General features: G+C 43.7%; 1 protein-coding gene across 3 annotated transcripts in view; it reads right to left on the reverse strand.

Annotated features, from left to right (window-relative positions):
- The window catches only part of p4ha1b (prolyl 4-hydroxylase, alpha polypeptide I b), a 112,029-nt gene that overhangs the window by 8,723 nt on the left and 79,350 nt on the right, over window positions 1-23,956 (reverse strand). For all 3 annotated transcript variants that reach the window (XM_072491476.1, XM_072491474.1, XM_072491475.1), the window contains exons 10-14: window positions 19,217-19,316; window positions 9,481-9,534; window positions 6,766-6,831; window positions 4,556-4,624; window positions 1,723-1,819 (exon numbers count right to left, since the gene is read on the reverse strand). In XM_072491476.1, the coding sequence (XP_072347577.1) occupies window positions 1,723-1,819; window positions 4,556-4,624; window positions 6,766-6,831; window positions 9,481-9,534; window positions 19,217-19,316 (386 nt within the window). The remainder of the gene's footprint in view (window positions 1-1,722; window positions 1,820-4,555; window positions 4,625-6,765; window positions 6,832-9,480; window positions 9,535-19,216; window positions 19,317-23,956) is intronic.

The raw sequence follows: 23,956 nt of genomic DNA on the forward strand, positions 1-23,956 counted from the left end.
GACTGGAGAAACTGGGACATATTTTCAGTGGAAGAGAAAAAGCATAGTGGATACCTCTTCACAATTCAAAGAGGCTTAGAAATAGCCAATTAGGATTTTTTTTAAATGTAGAGGACCCAATTATTTTTTTCCAATTAAGGGGCAATTTAGCGTGGCCAATCCACCTACCCAGCACACTTTTGGGTTGTGGGGGTGGAACCCATGCAGACACAGGGAGGATGTGCAAACTCCACACAGACAGTGACCCAGAGCCGGGATTTGAACACGGGTCCTCAGCGCCGTGAGGCAGCAGTGTTAACCACTGTGCCCCCTCCAACTGCGATTTAAAAAAATATTCTACAGATTACGGAATGAGTGAACAAGTGAGAGTTTAAAATAATCAAGGTGTAAATGGGGGAGATTAGGAGAACCTTATGCAGAGGGCTGTTAGAACAAGGGTGCACCCTGTCAGAAACTGTGGTGGAACCAAGTTCTATTGTAGCTCTTTAACGGGCTGTGGCTGAATATTTGAAAAATATAAATTTAAGAGAGCACGGGAAGGGAAGGGCAATGGGGATGAAGGTTTAGCTCCTCCAACCAACCTGCAGAGGCACTCTGGGCCAAAAGGCCTCTTTACTGTGCAATTAAACGAAAAGCATGGGGAGGCCGTTAGGGAAGGAGTTCCCCCAGAAAGGATCATTCTGAAAATATATTTTTATCAGTGCTGGGAGTTGGAAGAATGGAACTCAAGAGGGTCCGGTTAGTACCACCTGGCCATTTTTACAGTTCCCAATGTACTAGAGGTGATTATAGGGCCAAAATGGACCAGCCATAATGAAATGAAAAATCGCTTATTGTCACAAGTAGGCTTCAAATGAAGTTACTGTGAAAAGCCCCTAGTCGCCACATTCCGGCACCTGTTTGGGTAGGCTGGTACGGGAATGGTTCCAATGACTCAGTTTTTGCCTGGGGTGTAGAGTGTGATGACTGAAATAAGGAGGGCTGGGGAAACTGTAGGCACTGGTCTTCAACATTCATGTAAGCTGCCGCTTCAGATTCAGCCCCATTACTTCTGCCTCCTTTTTTATTTCTCTGAACCAGATTTCCTCCCTTTTTTTAATCACCGTCAGCTCATTCAAAAACTCTTGTTGCCCATAGCCTGATGCACTCGCTCATCATCCCTATCCTAACTGACCTATGTTGAGGTGCGTCACATTGTTTAAATTTTCTCCAAAGTCCTGCCTCTCCCTAGCTTAGTAATTGCTGCCTGCCCTACCACACCCTGTCCCCCCAACTCCAACATGAACTTGTTCCTCCTGAACTGCCCCTCTCCCTTTGCCCCCACGCTCTGGAACTTCTGTACTCAACCCCTTTAACTCTTCACCTTTTTTTTGGCTCAGTGTCCTGATTTTTGTACCACACCTCTGTGAGGTGTTTTTCTACATTAAAAGCACAACGTAAATGCAAGACTTTGTGTGGTTCCAGAGGAAAAAGGTTGGCTGCGTTACGTGGCCTTGGGCGAAATGGTTGGCACGTGCTTGAAAGGAAATAGCTGTGGTGTACTGTCTGAGCAGTGTTTCATCGCCCCCTGCTGAGCTCTGGCTATTGTTTGTAAGAGCACAGTACAGCTTGGAATTAATCAGGAGGGAATGGCAACTCTTGGATAATTATGCAGCATAATTTATGTGGCTTACACAGATCCATAGCGCCTCCAAAACTGATGTGAAGAATTTCTGTACTCACCCCATTTGTTTCCAACTAATACTGGACAAGCTGCATGCCGGGTGCTGTAATCACCTTCTCCACTGGGAAAAAGATTGTACCAAAAGACTGCTGTGCCCTGCAAGAGAAGCACCCAAAAATGTCTCAACATTAAAAGCAAATGAACTGATTAACATACACTGTGTGCACAACAATGCCAACAGCTTTTGCTGAATACACCTCTCGGAAGGATAGCTGACGAGTTCTTCAAATTATCTTGAAATCAACCGGGACCGTGGATTCTTATCTCACTACATTTCACCCCCCACCATCTAGCCTGGGCTTGCGAAATCCTACCAACTGTCCTGGCTTGTGACAATTCACACCTCTTTAATCTGTGATTATCCCTCTCTCCAGTCGCACCGTCTGGACCTGTAAAGACTTAATTACCTGCAAAGACTTGCATTCAAAGTATCATCTTGCATCGTTGACTTTGCCTATATATGAACCCACCTTCAAACTCACCTGGTGAAGGAGCTGCGCTCCAAAAGCTAGTGATTCCAAATAAACCTGTTGGGACTTTAACCTGGCGTTGTAAGACTTCTTACTGTGCCCACCCCAGTCCACCGCCACATCTCGAAATCAAGATAGTATTAGCCCCACCTGGACTTCACACTTGTGCATTTTTGACAAAAATAGCATCCATTTTTATGCTAAGTTTGCACATTAAGCAGATTGGTCCAAATTTGGGTTCTTTTTTCCATCACGGAAGAATCAGCAGCATTGGGACTGCATGCCGCAGCCTCCTCCCACCCCCCCCCCCCCCCCCCCACAATCCCTTGACAAACTTCAGTACCGGCGCCACAGCTCAATTATCTGTGGCCATTGGCACGTTCGCTTACATCATGAAGCAGGAATGAGTAAGCTGGGACGTCTCCGCCGCAAACAAACAGCATCGATTATATCGGGGCTCGCACTTGCAGGCACACTGGAGGGAATGTTGCATTGGCGGAGGTTTGAGCGAGATGCCAAACCCAACCTGTGTCTGTTGCAGTGGATAAAATGAATTTTACAAGACCCCATGGTGGCATTCAGAGAACAGAGAGTTTCCTGGCGTCTTTCTCAACAAACGTCACCAAACAACGGCATGAACTAACCATTCATTCCATTGCCGCCTGCAACCTGCCACCCATTATTGCTACTAGTTTGTTAATAATCGCTGCACTTCAGGCTGTTTTTTGCTGGACAAATTCCTTGGAAAGGTCTGAGATGGTTGAAACCTCTAAATAAATACAAGCATTTCTTTTCTATTTATGTTTGCATATCCACCGCACACTTGAATCAAAACCAAAAACCCCAGCACTGACATTGAATGTGCTAATTAAACGTCAGCCAAATATCGCATTGCAGGAAGAGGTATTTACTCAAAGCTTCTTTGAATGTTTCTCAGTCTCTCTCCGGATCATACAAACATATGAATTAGAAGTAGCCATGATGTGGAGATACCGGCGTTGGAGTGGGGTGTGCACAGTAAGAAGTCTTACACCACCAGGTTAAAGTCCAACAGGTTTGTTTCAAATCACTAGCTTTCGGAGCACTGCTCCTTCCTGAGGAGCTTCATCTGAGGAAGGAGCAGTGCTCCGAAAGCTAGTGATTTGAAACAAACCTGGACTTTAACCTGGTGTAAGATTCTTACTGAATTAGAAGTAGAAGTAGGTCACTCAGCCCCTCCAGCCTGTTCTGTCATTCAGTAAGATCGCGGCTGATCCGTTTGTGTTTCGAATTCCACATCCCCATCCACTCCCGATAACTTTTGATTCCCTTGCTGATAAGAATCTAGCTACCTCTGCCATAAAAATATCCAGGGACCCTGCTTCCACCGCCTTGTGAGGCAGAATTCCAAAGTCGCACAACTCTCAGAGAAAATAGTTCTCCTCATCTCCGTCCTATAAGGGAGACCCTTAATTTTAAAACAGTTGCCCCTAGTTCTGGGCTTATCCACATCCACCTCATCGAGACCGTTCAGGATCTATATACTTCAATAAAGTCATCCTGCACTCTCCTAAACTCAAGTGGAAGCAAGTCTGTCCAAAATTTCCTCATGAGACAACCAACTCATTCCAGGTGTCACTTCCTCTGATGTTGCCCCTTACTTAGGAAATAATTCTGCATTTATATAGCATTTTCCACATCCTCAGGACATCCCAAAGCCAATAAATTACTTTCCAACCGTGGCCACTATTGTAATGTAGGCGAATACAACAAATAAATGTTATGAGTCTAGACCAGAACTCCAATTTTGGTTGAGATTCCAGATGAGAACCCAACTATTTGCATTTGGTAAAACTGTGAGAAAATTTTAGTGCATCACAGGAGTGATAACACTGACCAGTCGATATCTTTTATATTAAAACAAGCTTTACCAGTGCTACCAGAATTGTAGTCCACGCTCTTTCACTCTGACAGCTTTCCATGGTTTTACCAGTTCTTAATGTTTATGAAATTAGCTCTCTTACCAATATTATTGCTTCATTATCGCAGCATCAGATATTAATTAGAGGGTCAAAAGACCTGTTTGTTTTTGAAAGGCTCTTTCAGAAATCTACCTTGTGGAACAAGCTGATTGATGGGGGCTCCCTTTCATCCTACAAATCGCAAATTCCACTTGTCTCATTTGGATAACATGGAGTTAAACATACAAGGATGGTGAAAGCAGAGGCAGAGAACAAGAGAGACCTCAAACAGTGCAAGAGCACTAAGTGCAAGGAAGAGGAACAGTGTCCGAGTGAGTGAGCACACACTCAGGAGAGCGCGTGTGGCGGCATGCATGCAAGCACTGGACTGTGGAAGGAGAAATAGAAATCAATACTAATACCTTCTGTGGCCACACCGCTGCTCCTACCTCAGGGAAAACTGTGGCTCCTCCGGCTGCTACATCACTCATCTAGCAGAATAAAATCAAAGTGCATAATGACTATGGAAAATATCTCCTGAGCTGCACAAATTCAATTAAGGATATTTAACAGATCGTACAATTAGGGTCAGGCCACAAATAAAATTGAGTAAACTGTCATAAAAGCTATCTTCGTCTCCAATGTCTAATGATTGTTAAAGCATCAGGATCAATTAATATGTCCCCTAACAAAGAGCAAAATAGCTACAGAATGAGGATTGAAATGCATCTGTCTGCTCTGTCACCCCGCTCCCCCTCGCCCAAAGCACTAACACCCTTCATTAAGAAACAGTATACGACCATGACTCCTCAAGATCAATGCCAATATTGTGCATCTACTGTGTTACCTACTTACCCCGCTTCCGGCATGCTCCCCTTCACCACCCTCTAATACAATGCGCTGTGCTTGATTCTGCGTCTGATGACAGGGCTTCTAACACCCCATCAGCACTTGGTTTCAACCGCTGCTCAAAATGAGCTCGAGTTGCCAGACACTGGAATTGAATTGCCCGAATTCACAGTAAATTTTGCCTTGGGGTTGCCTTGACAAGTTTACTGCTTAGAAGTTGAAAGGACCTTGCCAAAATGTGTCCGAGTCCAATATGTTACAGGTTGATGTGTTACAGGTTACTGTGTACGCAAGTGTACATTCTCGCTGCCTTAAAGTTATTAATTGCCATATGAAAAATACTAGTCATCAAGCAGCTAGTCCAGGGGTTAGATTAAAGCCTCCTTGACACTGATGGATCTCAAATCAGTGAATCCTCTCTTTAATTCCCCTGTCCTTTTGAAAGAAGAACAAAGGTACATTGACACAGCTCCCTTCAGTAGATGCCACGGCACTCCACAGCAGTGAACTGCAATGTAGGAAAACATGGCAGCCAATATGCTCCAAGCTTATAAGTTAGATGAGCGTCCGTGTGGAGTTTGCACATTCTCCCCGTGTCTGCGTGGGTTTCACCCCCACAACCCAAAGATGTGCAGGTTAGATGGATTGGTCATGCTAAATTGCCCCTTTATTGGCGAAAAAAATAATTGAGTACTCTAAATTTATTTAAAATTATTTATTTAAAATTAGATGAGCGATCAGTTAATGTGTTCCCTGCAACCGCTCCACCTCTACCCCGATAGCATGGGTTGACGGCTCGATGTCGGCTAGGGCACCAGGAGAACTTTTTGCTCTTCAAATAGCATCATGGGATTTTTCACCACCCACCCGAATAGAAAGATAGGACTTGGGTTTATCACCTCATGCCAGTTACCAACGAGTGAAGCTGCAACAATTCCTGGCCAAGAGAGCAGTCATTTAACCTTTTACACAGTTCTGGGGAACACACTGCAGACTGATAACCCTGCCAGTGCTCTTTAGGAAACACGTGCAGTCTGAACTGACACCAACAGTGTGGCCCCTGAGCTTATCCTGCCCTCCCTCTACAATCTCTTCTGGCCCTACATCCATCCCAACTCTCATGTTCTCCCAACTCAGATCTACCAGTGTGCGTCATGCCCCTGCACCCTGAAATTCCTTATGTCCTAGTGGGCCTCATTTCTATTCATTTTCAAAAAGGCAACACTTCAGGTACAACCCTGGTCAATTACCTTACCCTCTTACCCAACACTCGCTTGGCATTTGGTCCCTTTTCCTTAAATCTACCCTGGGAAAAAAGGGTGTCATAGAAATACAAGCTGCAGAAAGTTAAGGGTGCAATTCATGTTCTCATTCTGGACCACCAACTCCCTACATAACAAGAATAAACATTCCAGAGATCCATCCTAGGATCTTTAATGCAGTTTTGCACCTCAAGAAACTGGCAGCACTGTTCAAACATTAAATCACGTATAGAGCTTCAGATCTCAGCTGCGCTTCTGTGGGGAGATGCAACCCACATAAAATGAATGGTTAATCCTCTTCCACAACTGGTTAAATGCTACAAGCATTTTTTTTTACGCACAAGCAGAACACACAACCGCTATTTTACAGGAAGACAGAACTTTGCTTGAAACCTGGACAGTTTACTCATAATTTCCAATCTTGTGACTCCAAACCCACAGGCACTGGATCACATAAGCCACACCTCTGAATTAACTGTCCTTGTTCAAATCAAGCAACAAGCAGAATGAATTTTACTTACGTAAAATAACCAGGTAGCAATCCTGTTCCCAGTCCCCAACTCTTTGAATGCATCGGGTTCATCTTTCTATTTAAAGAGAAGAACATTGCTGTTGATGCAGCGTCAGTAACATGGGCCACAAAATTTTACTGTGCGATTATTAATGATGATGATGATGATGCCCTTATGTACAATTCCTTTCTCTGCTATTTCAACAGAAGACTAACCCGTAAATGCTTTGATAAACGGATTCACCCCTCTTATATAACAGCAGACAAAGCAATTCCATAAAAAAATTAGATGTTTGCGCATGAATGGTTTTTTTTGCAGACCTCATTTGAGGGTCATTGCTATTCTTCCCAGTAGCACATCACAAAGCAAGCCATGCGTCACATCAGGAATTTTCCCAAGTGAAAATGAGTACTAAATTAAAGGGGGGGGGGGGGGGGGGGGGTCTGCACCGTCCCGCCTTGGCGTCCGCCCGCCTCCAAGCCCCATTCTGACTCCACCACATGTATCTTAACCTCCAATCCTCTCATGAGGAGTGTGCATTTTCTAAATCTTTGTTATTTTCCCTTGAATACATCCCACTCAAGTCAACCACGCACTTTCCCTTCGGCTGCAATCCAGACATGTTGCAGGAATTTCATTCAGTCCAGCAATGGCCATTTTCAACAATCACAATAGTTTACTGGCCTTAGTATCTAAAAATTACTGATTGGAATACATTGGATAGCCAGCACGGGTCTCATGCACACGACAGATAATTAGCAGAACAGAGCATGGAGGGCAACACAAAGCTTCAGCCCCATACTATTCTTACAGCTGGGGTGTAAGATGTGTAAGATACAAGCGCTCACATGGTAATATGTTCCTTGGGAAACATACCATCAACACTTTCAGCAAGTGATACTTCCACTCTGAAATATGCAAATTCCACCTAGATTCCAACCTTCCTTTCCTGTCTGCACTTACTATTTCATTTTCATTCGATTTAAAATAAATTCAGTTATTCCACATAATTCTGAAATCTTCCGTCAAATATAGTTAACATTTAAATGATAAACTTAAACTTTTTTTCCATTGCAAATGACAAAGGTCAACTAAATATTTTTAATAAAGGATTGTCCAAACACCCACAGTGCAACTTCCTTCAATCTAACACAAATATTTCCCTCCACCAGAACATATTTACAGCCATTCCGTAGAATAGCGTAAAATATTAAAAACAATATATTGTCATTTTCTCTTCACGGATATCTTCAATAAATCTTCAATCTGAACATATTAAAACAAGTGCGCCTCGTGACACACTCAAGATGCCACATCTTGTCATGCCTGCAGAATAAATCATCAAAACTTCTGATCTGCAGCTGAGATTTACACACACTTTTCACAGAACAAGGTTAGGAACAGAGCATGTGACTGATGTGCTCCTGTATTGTACCGAAGCTTGTCTCAGTCATGCACATCCAAAATAAAAATTGACCTAAATGTGGGCGATCATAGGAATTATAGAGCAAGCGCCTGAATTAGGTGAATTGGACATTCTGAATTCTCCCTCAGCGTACCCAAACAGGCGCCTAGTGGCGCAACTAGGGGATTTTCACAGTAACTTCATTGCAGTGTTAATGTAAGACTCCTTGCAACACTAACAAAGATTATTATTATTAATTCTAGTCAAGCTTACTTAATCAATGTATTAATAATGTATGTGAGCATTGATACAGGATGGATATATTGATCAATATAAAAGATCACTGAGCCTTGAAAAATATCCCACTAGAAAAATTAAGCTGAATACAATTGTAAAGAATCTGTAAACAGCGAAGTCAACAGATCACAAGGGTCAGATCTCCTGCACAAGCACAGTGGTTAGCACTGTTGCTTCACAACACCAGGGTCCCGGGTTCGATTCCCGCTTGGGTCACTGTCTGTGCGGATTCTGCACGTTCCCCCCGTGTCTGTGTGGGTTTCCTGGTGCTCCGGTTTCCTCCCACAAGTCCCAAAAGACGTGCTTGTTAGGTGAATTGGACATTCTGAATTCTTCCTCAGTGTACCCGAACAGGCGCCGGAGTGTGGCGACTAGGGGCTTTTCACAGTAACTTCATTGCAGTGTTAATGTAAGTCTACTTGTGACAATAGTAAAGATTATTATTATTGCACCTGTTTTGTCACTAAGACAGTGGATTGTCAATGACATACCTTCAGTACTACTCTAACAAGAGGGCTGATGTGGCAGAATGGACAATACACATTACAATATTCTCATAAAACAAGAACTATGGCAACTTTATGGCTAATAATAAATTTGAACTTTGCGATGTTTCCATTTTATTCCTGCAAAAGAAAACCCCAACACTCTTTCTGCTCCATAGCCTGACCCCCTCCCCAAATTTACCAAAGAATCTTACGCATACTTAATTGGTTTATATTGGTTCTTGAATGAGGTGATGGTAAAACCATCACTCAGTGATTACAGAAAAAAAAAAATCAATTATATATTGATCAATCCATATGATTTTCCCCAAATGAGATGCTGCCTTGCCATGCAACATTCGGGCTAGTCTATTCACGCAGTCCCATTCTAAAAAGCAGAATGTTTTGGAATAGTCGTAACTTGCCCGAGCAAAGTCATGGTGGGGCTCATACTGCCCTCCCACGCCATAATTAGCCACCTGAAAAAAAGAAACAGACGGAGGAAAAGGAGATCTGAAAAAGCAATGACACACTTACCCGTCCAAAGTCAAAGTGAGGCTCGTACTGGCCCCCAACCCCATAATTGGCCACCTATGGCAGAATAAGAAGTCAGACAGGACTGGTCAAATGCTCAACATTTCATAAGCACCAAGTGTTATTCAAAGGAAGTGCATTCGCAGACCACATCAGAAATAGTGGCGTACGGTCTAATTAAAATTGGAACTTTCATTGCATTGTGTTTTAATTCCACTAATGTTAGTTAGCAGGTTAGACAACTGTATAAACATAATCCAAAAATGACATTAAACGGAGCAGAGGATATCACACAAGGGGCTGGTTTAGCACAGGGCTAAATCACTGGCTTTGAAAGACCAAGGCAGGCCAGCAGTATGGTTCAATTCCCGTACCAGCCTCCCCAAACAGGCGCCGGAATGTGGCGACTAGGGGCTTTTCACAGTAACTTCATTTGAAGCCTACTTGTGCCAATAAGCGATTTTAATTTCATTTTCAAGGTTATATCATGGCAGCAACTGTTTCCTAACATGGCTTATTCTTGTGCCAGCAAAAAAACACAGGGACAGGATTAAAGACTCCCTTGTAATACGATCCCAAAAAAGTCCTGTCAGGAAACACTGAGCCAATCAAGTTTTAAAACTTTCACAATGGTGGATTTGGGCTCGAGGCAAAATAAATTCAGAAGAGAGATCTTGTTTTCCCCACGTTTGAAATGACTGTATAATCTTGTTTTCCCCATTTGTTTTAAACAGTTCAACACTGATTGGAAAATCTAATCCATAGCCTCAATGTACCAAAATCCTTATCTTTGTGTTGGCTGCCACTGAAAACAAACACATCCACTCTCCATTCTTTCAACCGGGGCATTGCTATCAGCTGTTGCCTTGTTCCTCCAGCTAGTGATATTTAGATGGTAACTCACCCTCAAACTTCAGTCCTGGTTACCGTGCCTAGTTGTAAACCTTCTTGTACCTACCTTGCTTGGCTGTTCCTAATTTTAAAGTGAAGCCACCAGTAGGTGCTGGGGATAGGCAGGAACACTGCTGTTTTAAGTACCAAAGTGCCGGATGAGCAGGGCAGGAGCGAGCATCAGCAGTTAGGAAGGTGCCGTCTTCAGGTATTAATGCTGGCCCACCCGCTTTACAGAAGGAGTTCTGCTAGGACGGAAACTAGAGGAAGACATGTCCCTTGTCTAAGGCAGCCCTTGCCTTCAAATGATCAACAGAAACCAATAGCACTCTCAGGGAATTAAAATGGAATCTAGTAGAGTAATAGAAGTGTTTTCTTCCCATTCACAAACTGAGGTGGCGCACAGAAGAACATTTATAATTTTTTTTACCTCTTCTAAAAGCACGTCAGCAGCCCTAAATAAATATTATGAACGTAGGGTCAGATGTTTAGGTTTGCTAGAGGTTTTCATGAAAAACACAAATGTTTGTGGAATTCAGCTTATAGGTTGAATGTCTTGGACGAGACCTTTGTATACTAACACTAGGGACAGGTACGTGGTAGTTCCATGTTAACAATATTATACACGTCACCCATTTCCAACAAAACCATTTATTAAAAAAGACAGGAGAGATCTTGCCTCTTTGTTCATGTTGCTACTAACACTTGTTAGAATACTTGGCCAAACACCATTACAGACAGCTGCTACTGGGTGGGAATGAGGTAGTACGATTAAAATGTAACAGAAGCGAAATCATCATTTTACAAAGTTTAATTCTCAGCAATATTCTGGATTAACTTCTCTATATCCTTAATAATTTGCCTCTTTTAAGATCATCTTTCAGACACCCCGCGTTTATGGGCAGAAAAGCTTAAGCTTGTTCAATCTGTCTCCTAATTGAGACCTCTGGCATTAAGGACAAGCCATATGTGCTTTTTTAAAAATAAGACCTGGATGCATAAATCAAAGTGCAATTTGCCCAATGTATTATATAGTTTCATCATTACCTCCAGTATTCTGGCTGGGTACTTGAATGGTCTATTGGCCTTGCAGAACCACATTGGTTGGACATGTTTTACGTCAATTCTACCAAGACATCTTGGTCTCTCTCAGCTTGTTGCTTAACCATTTCAGCAATATCCATGAAGCATGCATGCTATCTGTTTTCTAATACTTTGGGTGGCATTCTAAGCTTAGCTGTATTACATTTCACCTAGCACTGCTCTGCCCACTTACATATTCTGGTCATCTCGTTGTGTTAATTGCCGACATGCTGTTTCTTCACATTGCACTGCCCCTCCTAGTTTGATAGAAGTCAGCATGGTTTTATTTGGGAAGATCGTGTTTTACTAATTTAATATAACTTTTTGAGTAAGTAACATGGAGGATCGATGAGGGTAGTTCAGTGGATGATGTCTACATTGGTTCAGTAAGGCATCTGACAAGGTTCCACATGGCAGACTGGTCAGAAACAGACCGGTCAGGAAGTGAGATTGCATGGATAAAGGGGAAGGTGGCAAGTTGGATCCAAAATTGACTCAGCGACAGGAAACTAAGAGTATTGGTTGATGGATGTTTTTACAAATGGAAAATGATTTGCACAGGGCTCAGTTTTGGGGGCCCTTGCTGTTTATTGCAGACGACACAAAAATTGGTTGTGTAGTTGATAGCGAGGAGCTTAGCTGTTGACTTCAAAATTATATCAATGGCTTGGCTACGTGGGCGGAGAAGTGGCAAATGGAATTCAATCTGGAAAAATGTGAGAGAATACATTCAGGGAGGACAAACAAAGCAAGGTAATACTCAATAAACGGGAAAATATTGAGAGGGGTTGAGTAAGTGAGATCATGTCCACAGGTCCTTGAAGGTGGCAGGACAGGTGGACAAGATGGTCAAGAAAGCATATGGAATGCTTTCCTTTCATTGGTCGAGGTATTGAATACAAAAGCTAGGATGTAATGACGGAACTGTGTACAATGCTGGCTAGGTCCACCACTGTTTTGGACACCACATTCCAGGACATAATTGCTCTGGAAGAGTGCAGAGAATTTTTACAAGAGTGTTGTCAGGACTTGAAAAATGCAGTTATGAAGGATTGAGTAGGCTAGGATTGTTTTCCTTAGAACAGAGGCTAAGGGGTGACCTAATTGAGGTGTACAAAATTACAGACAGGGTCGGCATGAATGACATTTCCCCCCCAGCTGAGGGGTCAATCATCAGGGGACATAGATGTAAGGTGGAAGGATTAGAGGGGACAGGAGAAAAAGCCTTTTCACCCAGAGAGTGGTGGGAAACTGGAATTCATTGCATAAGTTGGTGGTTGAGGCGGAAACGTTCAACTCGTTTAAAAGGTACCTGGGCCTGCATCGGAAGTGTTGGAACCTGCATGGCTACGGGCCAGGTGCTAGAAATGAAAATGAGCGGCTAGTTTTGTTTTTCTCTTTTTTGGCCGGTGCAGACACGATGGGCTGAATGGCCTCTTTCTGCACTGAAACGGTTCTATGATACCACCATTTGACCATTCTGCTTTGAGATTCTGAATCCAGATCATTTATGTACGTTGGAAACAATTATGGCTTCAAAGCTGGGCCCTGGGGCAACACAGTCAGTTCTTTCAGTCCACGCCAACATAGCTTCTCCAAAGGATACCTCTTGTTCCCTGCCCTTTATTCAGTTTCCTATCCATTCTCAAAGTTCACTCTGAATCCTTTAGGGATTCAATTAACATACTCTGATCAAACAATGTAAATATGGTATCACGGTCCACAAAATTCATTTCAAGTTCATTTAAAAAACTAATTACTTTCTATCAGTTTTAAGGTTCTTTTAAGGAGAATATTCGGTCAAAATGAAAAGTTTAATCAAGCATCTCTTCTGCGGTCTCAAGTGTGCTTCTTCCACAAATGGTTTTGGTTTAGTTAACAGAATGAAATTTGTGCTTTATGTAGAATTCAATAAAGTGTCATTTTATGGCAGTAATTTGCAGAGGAATAAAATCTAGTCTGAACAAAACTTCTATCCCTCCCAATCTTCACCTCGTTCCTGCTGAAACATGTTGCCCCGGCATTTCCTATTTTGAAAAATCAGAAGTAACAGCTTGTTAAATCGAACACTTTTCCGAGCTGTTATTAGAAATTATGCCCCTCCCCTTGAATTAAAAATGTTGCAGAGGTTTTGGTTTAAATTCTTGAGCCATGAGCTGCGTCACAAAGTTCTGTGCTAAGTTCAGTCACCAGTACCACAGAATTTATAGTACAGCAGGCTATTCAGCCCATCTAGTGCTAGGAAACAGATAGTTAACAGTAACTTAAAAAACATTTTTTTTTTTTTAAACTTATAATTTACTAATTAATTGACGCAATGTCAGTTAGAGGGATGCAGTGCTCTGACTGTGAGATGTGGCAGGTCCGGGAGGCTTCCAGCGTCCCGGATGGCTTCATCTGCAGAAAGTGCACCCAACTGGAGCTCCTCACAGACCGCATGGTTCGGTTGGAGCAGCAATTGGATGCACTTAGGAGCATGCAGGTGGCGGAAAGCGTCATAGATCGCAGTTATATAAATGTGGTCACACCCAAGGTGCAGGCAGAGAAATGGGTGACCACCAGAAAGGGCAGGCAGTCAGTGCAGGAATCCCCTGTGGTTGTCCCCCTCTCGAACAGGTATACCCCTTTGGATACTGTCGGGGGGGATAGCCTATCAGGGGAAAACAGCAGCAGCCAGGGCAGTGGCACCACGGCTGGCTCTGATGTTCAGAAGGGAGGGTCAAAGCGCAGAAGAGCAATAGTAATAGGGGACTCTATAGTCAGGGGCACAGATAGGCGCTTCTGTGGACGTGAAAGAGACTCCAGGATGGTATGTTGCCTCCCTGGTGCCAGGGTCCAGGATGTCTCCGAACGGGTAGAGGGAATCCTGAAGGGGGAGGGCAAACAGGCAGAGGTCATTGTACATATTGGTACTAACGACATAGGCAGGAAGGGGCATGAGGTCCTGCAGCAGGAGTTCAGGGAGCTAGGCAGAAAGTTAAAAGACAGGACATCTAGGGTTGTAATCTCGGGATTACTCCCTGTGCCACGTGCCAGTGAGGCTAGAAATAGGAAGATAGAGCAGCTAAACACAAGGCTAAACAGCTGGTGTAGGAGGGAGGGTTTCCATTATCTGGACCACTGGGAGCTCTTCCGGGGCAGGTATGACCTATATAAGAAGGACGGGTTGCATCTAAACTGGAGAGGCATAAATATCCTGGCCGCGAGGTTTGCTAGTGTCACACGGGAGGGTTTAAACTAGTATGGCAGGGGGGTGGGCACGGAAGCAATAGGTCAGAAGGTGAGAGCATTGAGGGAGAACTAGGGAATAGGGACAGTGTGGTTCTGAGGCAGAGCAGAGCAGGGAGAAGTTGCTGAACACAGCGGGTCTGGTGGCCTGAAGTGCATATGTTTTAATGTAAGAAATATTACGGGTAAGGCAGATGAACTTAGAGCTTGGATTAGTACTTAGAACTATGATGTTGTTGCCATTACAGAGACCTGGTTGAGGGAAGGGCAGGATTGGCAGCTAAACGTTCCAGGATTTAGATGTTTCAGGCGGGATATAGGGGGATGTAAAAGGGGTGACGGAGTTGCGCTACTGGTTCGGGAGAATATCACAGCTGTACTACGGAAGGACACCCCAGAGGGCAGTGAGGCTATATGGGTAGAGATCAGGCATAAGAAGGGTGCAGTCACAATGTTGGGGGTTTACTACAGGCCTCCCAACAGCCAGCGGGAGATAGAGGAGCAGATAGGTAGACAAATTTTGGAAAAGAATAAAAACAACAGGGTTGTGGTGATGGGAGGCTTCAACTTCCCCAATATTGACTGGGACTTACCTGGTGCCAGGGCTTAGACGGGGCAGAGTTTGTAAGGAGCATCCAGGACTGCTTCTTAAAACAATATGTAGACAGTCCAACTAGGAAAGGGGCGGTACTGGACCTGGTATTGGGGAATGAGCCCGGCCAGGTGGTAGAAGTTTCAGTAGGGGAGCATTTCGGGAACAGTGACCACAATTCAGTAAGTTTTAAAGTGCTGGTGGACAAGGATAAGAGTGGTCCTAGGATGAATGTGCTAAATTGGGGGAAGGCTAATTATAACAATATTAGGCGGGAACTGAAGAACCTAGATTGGGGGCGGATGTTTGAGGGCAAATCAACATCTGACATGTGGGAGGCTTTCAAGTGTCAGTTGAAAGGAATTCAGGACCGGCATGTTCCTGTGAGGAAGAAGGATAAATACAGCAATTTTCGGGAACCTTGGATAACGAGAGATATTGTAGGCCTCGTCAAAAAGAAAAAGGAGGCATTTGTCAGGACTAAAAGGCTGGGAACAGGCGAAGCCTGTGTGGAATATAAGGAAAGTAGGAAGAAACTTAAGCAAGGAGTCAGGAGGGCTAGAAGGGGTCACAAAAAGTCATTGGCAAATAGGGTTAAGGAAAATCCCAAGGCTTTTTACACGTACATAAAAAGCAAGAGGGTAGCCAGGGAAAGGGTTGGCCCACTGAAGGATAGGCAAGGGAATCTATGTGTGGAGCCAGAGGAAATGGGCGAGGTACTAAATGAATACTTTGCATCAGTATTCACCAAAGAGAAGGAATTGGTAGATGTTGAGTCTGGAGAAGGGTGTGTAGATAGCCTGGGTCACATTGAGATCCAAAAAGACGAGGTGTTGGGTGTCTGAAAAAATATTAAGGTAGATAAGTCCCCAGGGCCTGATGGGATCTACCCCAGAATACTGAAGGAGGCTAGAGAGGAAATTGCTGAGGCCTTGACAGAAATCTTTGGATCCTCACTGTCTTCAGGTGATGTCCCGGAGGACTGGAGAATAGCCAATGTTGTTCTTCTGTTTAAGAAGGGTAGCAAGGATAATCCCGGGAACTACAGGCCGGTGTGCCTTACTTCAGTGGTAGGGAAATTACTGGAGAGAATTCTTCAAGACAGGATCTACTCCCATTTGGAAGCAAATGGACATATTAGTGAGAGGCAGCATGGTTTTGTGAAGGGGAGGTTGTGTCTCACTAACTTGATAGAGTTTTTCGAGGAGGTTACAAAGATGATTGATGCAGGTAGGGCAGTGGATGTTGTCTATATGGACTTCAGTAAGGCCTTTGACAAGGTCCCTCATGGTAGACTAGTACAAAAGGTGAAGTCACACGGGATCAGGGGTGAGCTGGCAAGGTGGATACAGAACTGGCTAGGTCATAGAAGGCAGAGAGTAGCAATGGAAGGATGTTTTTCTAATTGGAGGGCTGTGACCAGTGGTGTTCCACAGGGATCAGTGCTGGGACCTTTGCTGTTTGTAGTATATATAAATGATTTGGAGGAAAATGTAACTGGTCTGATTAGTAAGTTTGCAGACGACACAAAGGTTGGTGGAATTGCGGATAGCGATGAGGACTGTCAGAGGATACAGCAGGATTTAGATTGTTTGGAGACTTGGGCGGAGAGATGGCAGGTGGAGTTTAATCCGGACAAATGTGAGATAATGCATTTTGGAAGGTCTAATGCAGGTAGGGAATATATAGTGAATGGTAGAACCCTCAAGAGTATTGAAAGTCAGAGAGATCTTTGAGTACAGGTCCACAGGTCACTGAAAGGGGCAACACAGGTGGAGAAGGTAGTCAAGAAGGCATACGGCATGCTTGCCTTCATTGGCCGGGGCATTGAGTATAAAAATTGGCAAGTCATGTTGCAGCTGTATAGAACCTTAGTTAGGCCACACTTGGAGTATAGTGTTCAATACTGATCGCCACACTACCAGAAGGATGTGGAGGCTTTAGAGAGGGTGCAGAAGAGATTTACCAGAATGTTGCCTGGTATGGAGGGCATTAGCTTTGAGGAGCGGTTGAATAAACTCGGTTTGTTCTCACTGGAACGAAGGAGGTTGAGGGGCGACCTGATAGAGGTATACAAAATTATGAGGGGCATAGACAGAGTGGATAGTCAGAGGCTTTTCCCTGGGGTAGAGGGGTCAATTACTAGGGGGCATAGGTTTAAGGTGAGAGGAGCAAGATTTAGAGTAGATGTACGAGCCAAGTTTTTTTTACACAGAGGGTAGTGGGTGCCTGGAACTCGCTACCGGAGGAGGTGGTGGAAGCAGGGACGATAGTGACATTTAAGGGGCATCTTGACAAATACATGAATAGGATGGGGATAGAGGGATACGGACCCAGGAAGTGTAGTAGATTGTAGTTTAGTCGGGCAGCATGGTTGGCATGGGCTTGGAGGGCCGAAGGGCCTGTTCCTGTGCTGTACATTTCTTTGTTCTTTGAGTCTGTACCGGCCCTTGGAAAGAGCACCCTACTTTAGCCCAGGCTTCCATCCTAACCCCGTAATCCAACCTAACCTTTTGGACACGAAGGTGCAATTTAGCATGGCCAATCCACCTTACCTGCACATCTCTGGACTGTGGGAGGAAACCAGAGTACCTGGAGGAAACCCACGCAGACACGGGGAGAAAGTGCAAGCTCCACGCGGACAGTCACCCGAGGCCGGAATTGAACCCGGGACCCTGGAAGAGTGAGGCAGCAGTGCTAACCGCTGTGCCACCCAAATGAATGATTGTTATGGTTAGCAACGTAATGGATAAAAACAAGGGGCAGACTCGACTTTGGACCTGTTGATGTAAAGGTGTGTAGAGTATTAGAGGAGTCCCGCAAGCATAGGGGAGAAAGAAATACTGCTCAATTCAGAGCTCCACTCTACGAAACAGCAGCTGTCATTTGGACTGCATTGCAAAGCTTAAAAGAACAAATGAGAGACCTTAACCCACCACCTAGCATCGTGGCTACTAGAATGGGTGGAGGAGCGAGAGAGAGAGAGAGAGGTGAGAGAGAGGGAGGCGAGAGAGAGAGAGGTGAGAGAGAGAGAGGCGAGAGATAGAGAGGCGAGAGAGAGAGAGAGGCGAGAGAGAGAGAGAGAGAGAGAGAGGCGAGCGAGAGAGAGGATGATACCCACAATCTTGGTTATCAAATTGGGAATTCTACCCTTCAACTTGGCTATTAAAAGCAGGTGGAAAAGATGGGAAAATGCCACCTAAAACTTCAGCGTTGTTGTACGTGTGCTGGGGGTGGGGGACGACTCCCCAGCAACTGAAGTTTGCAACATTAACCAATATCTTAGCCATTGAAAGAAGAGAGAAGATGGTGGAAATACTCAGCAGATCAGGCAGTATCTGTGCAGAGAGAAAGAGAGTTAATATTTCAGATTGATGCCCTTTTGTCAGACCCGAGTCGCTAACTCAGCTCTCGCTCAGAAAACTGTGGGAGCATGTGTGAAGAACTTCCACCATCTTCTCTCTCGATTTCAGTATTTTTAGCTTCTGTAGTATTTTGTTTTACTGTAGCTATTGAAGTCAGGGGACCTCTATTCTTTTAACTTCATTGCTTTCCGTGTCTGTGTGGGTCTCACCCCCACAACCCAAAAGATGTGCAGGGTAGGTGGATTGGCCATGCTAAATTGTCCCTTAATTGGAAAAAACGTAATAGAACATTACAGTGCAGTACAGGCCCTTCGGCCCTCGATGTTGCGCCGACCTGTGAAACCACTCTAAAGCCCATCTACACTATTCCCTTATCGTCCATATGTAATTGGATACTCCAATAAATTTATTTTTAAAACTTCATTGTTTTCACAGATAAAAGGCTCCGCCACATTTTCCAAACCATATGTTGCTCTATTATTGGCTGTAATGGTCATTTTGATTGGGATAAATACCCACCACCTCTCCATTCATTCGGGTCCAGTTCCATTTCCCTTAAACCCATTTTGCAAAGGCCTACCTGCAGCTCTTCTGCTGTGGAAACATCAAGGCCCGTGAGGTCTTGTATCCTCTGGTTAATGCGACCAATCACAGGGTCTTCATATCCTGACAGCCATGCACTGAATGGAGAAAAAGAATATATGGTTTGTCCAAGCTTGCACATTGTGCAATTTCAGCAGTGTCCTTGATACATCTGCCACTCACATCCTGATGTCCTATTTAGAGCAACAGCTTATAGCTATGTATCCATGAGTATTTGTACTTCATAGCCTCACTATGCATCCATCCTAAATGTGTAACAGTACACAGTCATCAAATGGAGTATCAGCACAAGCAGAACCAACAACTTAAGGTCTCTGCGGTAATTTTTCTTCATTGGCCACTGCCCCATTTAGAGGGTGAGTTGTCTACAGAATGAACGGAGCTGTCAATTCTTTCCCTCCCACCCGCGACAGTCACACTATTCCAGAACTGGCCATCAAGGACAAGCATTCCTGAACAAAGCCAGGACCCAAACACTCATGACAATGGTGTTTCTTTCTCAGCTTGTTGCAACCACAGATACGATTCAGCCAATATTCCAAGAACAACCTGGCAATGCTGCAGGGCGAGCCAGGTGGTCTTGAACTGTAGTGTCCAAAATAGACCAGGCACTTACAGCAATCACCCCTCTGAGGTACCACTGCGCCCAAGCAAAATGATTTTACAAAATATTACAATTCCTCGTCAACGTCAATGAAGAATTGATTGTTCTTCGTCAATATTGTTTAGCAGTGAAGTTGCTGCATCCCAGTCAATTTCACAGAATGCATCAAAATTCAAGCAACGGCATGTTCATTTTCCAGCCATGTGCAAGAATAATGGAAACTGCTTAAAAGAATGTTCAAATGCAGTTTTAAAAAAAAAATTCCATGCAAAATACTTGCCTATAACTACAATCCAGATGCAATTAAGTTACTCTCTACTTCTGCTCAATGAAGCTGCCTTTGGTTGTTAGCTCAATTACAAAATTATATCCTAGGCGTCAACCTTGGCACAGGGGTAGCATTCCTGCTTCTGAGTCAGAAATCTGAGGCCTCGAACCCACAACAAAGACTTGAGCAGTAATAATCTAAGTTAGCACATGAGTAAAGCACTGAGGAAATGTAGTGATGTTGAACGAGATATTGAATCAAGGCCCTCTCTAGCCTTAGAGATGGATATCAAAGATCGAAAAGCCCTACACTCAAACAAGAACAGGGGTGCTCACCCAGTCTCTTGGTGAATACGTATCTATCAATCAACACGAAAAACAGATTATTTGATCATCTATCGCACTGCTGTGCGACAGACGTTGCTGTGGGGAAACTGACTCCTGTGGTTTCCAAATTACAACAGTGACTATTATTTAACAGTGCTGTGAAATGTTTCGAGACATTTCGAGGTGGAGGAATGTGGAATTCCTTCCTTTACAATTCAATGGAAACTATTAACTCAACTGAGAAAATATGCAACTTTTACCAGCACAATGACCATGCATGCCTTTTAGACACTATGGCCTGGATTTAATCCTGCCTGTGGGAACCATGGAGCCCAGGCCCCTGCCTGTTTCCCCAATAGGTGGGCAAGACCAAGATCAGCCCAACAAAATTTGCCTTTTAAAAAAATATAACAGAACATGTTCATTTCACATGGACATTTTGCATTAATGGCTCTGAACTAGGATTGTGGAAGCAGGCTCTATTACTGCTAGTCCTAGCACAAATAATGCGAACCAAAGACAGGCAGCATTAAATACCTTGATTACATTAAGAAATTAAAGGCAAAGATGGTCTAAAAAGATATTTCTAAAAGGAACTTAAGAGGTACCAGATGTTAGTTGTGAACTGGTCTTAAGTAGGCAACTGGACAGCTGAGGATAAAATATTTTCAAGACGACCATCGGAAATGTCTGGATTCTGTACAGTGAAGCATGTGCCAATATAAATAAATAGTTACTTCATCCCATTTTCAATTGACATTGGAAGAGTTCAGTGTGGTGAAAATCTGGGGGCTGGATTCAGAAACGGGGAGGTCAGAGGCAGTGCAAACCGAAATTCGTTGCACTAAACATTTTGTCAAGGATTGCACTGCAACGTCAAACTTGCCTTATTTAAAATATCTGACTGCCGATGGCAGGAAAGGAGTCAAGTTAGTGGTTTATTTGCTACAGTAAAAGAGATCACACAAGGCACCATTGGTGTCCCAAAACTATCTTTCTATGAAACCATTTTGCTACTTTTAGTGTTAACTCATGAAGGATACGTTAACATCTCCATCAAAACAGTACTTGTGTGTCCAAACTGTGTGTGAGGCTATTAGCCTGGCAATCGAGGTTACAAAGATTAGTCAACATCGTCCTAAATGTTGCTCGCCAACATCGACCTAAATTCACTTTTATTTCTCACTCACTTTGTAAAGATCCACTGACTTATTGATAGATAAATCCACATCAGGACCTCCTTGTAGAGCATGGAGCATCAAGTATCACAAATAGCCCCGAGGATAACTTATGTCACAAGGCAAAAGCAAATGCTGGCACACAAAATTGATTGAAAACTATGTCAGGAGGAGGGAAAACAAGCAAAATTAACATAGCCAGAGGGAAGGAAATGCATATAGCAGATTGTTTCTTACAATGGGTGTTTACAGGAAAAGCTGTCTCTGATCTTCTCCACTCATAACTGTTGAAGGGGGAAGGAAGGTTTAGGGAAATCACTTTCGATTCAAAAAGTCTCATTGATTGATCATTTTGTTTACATTTGCAAAAAAACAAATTCTGAAATCTGTGCATCCAATCAGTGTTGCGGTTAGTCAGGTCTCTCCATCTGGCCTGTCCAAAGTCACAGTCTAGGGGTTGGTTTTCTTAGTTGACTAGATGGTGGTGCAGGATAATGCCAACAGCATGGATTCATAAGAACATAAAAACTAGGAGCCGGAGTAAGCCATCTGGTCCCTCGAGCCTGCTTCGCCATTCAATGAGATCATGGCTGGTCTTTTTTGGACTCAGCTCCACTTTCCGGCCCGAACACCATAACCTTTAATCCCTTTATTAATCAAAAAACTATCTTTATCTTAAAAACATTTAATGAAGGAGCCTCAACTGCTTCACTGGGCAAGGAATTCCATAGATTCACAACCCTTTGGGTGAAGAAGTTCCTCCTAAACTCAGTCCTAAATCTACTTCCCCTTATTTTGAGGCTATGCCCCCTAGTTCTGCTTTCACCCGCCAGTGGAAACAACCTGCCTGCATCTATCCTATCTATTCCTTTCATAATTTTATACGCTTCTATAAGATCCCCCCCGCATCCTTCTAAATTCCAACGAGTACAGTCCCAGTCTACTCAACCTCTCCTCGTAATCCAACCCCTTCAACTCTGGGATTAATAGTGAATCTCCTCTGCCCACCCTCCAGCGCCAGTACGTCCTTTCTCAGATAAGGAGACCAAAATTGAACACAATACTCCAGGTGTGGCCTCACTAACACTTTATACAATCCCTGTAGCAGTGGAGATAGTTCTTGGGGTCTACTTCCTCACCTTCCTCCATAGTAATATCATGGCTTCAACCAGATTAATTGCATGCAAGCACTTAAGTGGAGGGACAGAATGAGGCAGGTCAAGCAATCTGAACAAAAAGTAAAGGCTCTAATCAGCAGGGGTTCTGCTGAACTCTTACTGGTAAAGCCACCAGAAAATGGTCTCTATCTAGTTGCAGCAGCTCTCTGCTGTTACGAAGCAGGCCATTAATTGGCAGTAAGGGGGTGGAGCCTACACTCATGTGTTACCAGGTAAATGTGGTTAGGGGGAAGAACAGCCAGGAATTCCCACTTCATTCGGGAGCTAATGCACTATTGAGGATCAGTATGCCCAGTGAGACAAGATGTAACAGTCAATGCTAAAGCTTTAGTGAGCCTGACGGTGGTGTGGTCTTTTAGAAAGGATAATAATGGGTGATGGCGGATTGCCAATCATTCAGGGGGTCTGAGGTGCTGTGGCAACATGCACATTCATATACATGTTGTACACTGGAGCTATGGATAGTAATGGTGGAGACACCAACTTTCTTTCCATAACATGGCTGACTAGGGTTCTCCTGATCTCTTACTGTCTGCCATTATGTGTGTTGGAATGATTTACAAGTTGATAAATGAACCGCGTTATGAACACACCTTCCCTGACCATCAAGGTGCATTTGACTTGAACCCGGAGCTTCTGACTCAGATGCAGGGTCACCACCCACTCACTACACCGCAAGACCTCCCCTGGGTAATGGACAACTGGGTAATTACAAGGCAGTATTCTAATCAAAGGGCCTCAAACAGAGACTGCAACTGAAGTAATTCATAATCATCCAAAAGCTGACCAGAGATACGCTCTTTGAATTAACTCAACAGTCATTTGTTACATTCTGTGTGTTAATACAGTAATTTGACAGATGGATTTATTCTGGGATCTGATGCTAAAAGTAGCTGTGGGTGAACTTTTGTCATTTCTGTCACGCTAAAGCACGGATGAATTACTGCAAATTTAGATAGAAAGTTATTTTTCTTTGATGTGGACGACTAGAGCAACCTCTTTGTTATGAGTGATTAAGCAAATTTTGTTTTTTTAATCACATGGAACTTTTTGATTCTAACTGGAGTCTTTGGGATTTGCATTCAGAGCCTAGTGTCCTTTTCAGAAGTAGAATTGGGCAGCCCCAACCTTGGAACATATTACGAGGAACGCACTTGATAAAA

The sequence above is a fragment of the Scyliorhinus torazame genome, chromosome 28 (genome assembly GCF_047496885.1).
Source record: "Scyliorhinus torazame isolate Kashiwa2021f chromosome 28, sScyTor2.1, whole genome shotgun sequence".
NCBI lineage: Eukaryota > Metazoa > Chordata > Chondrichthyes > Carcharhiniformes > Scyliorhinidae > Scyliorhinus > Scyliorhinus torazame.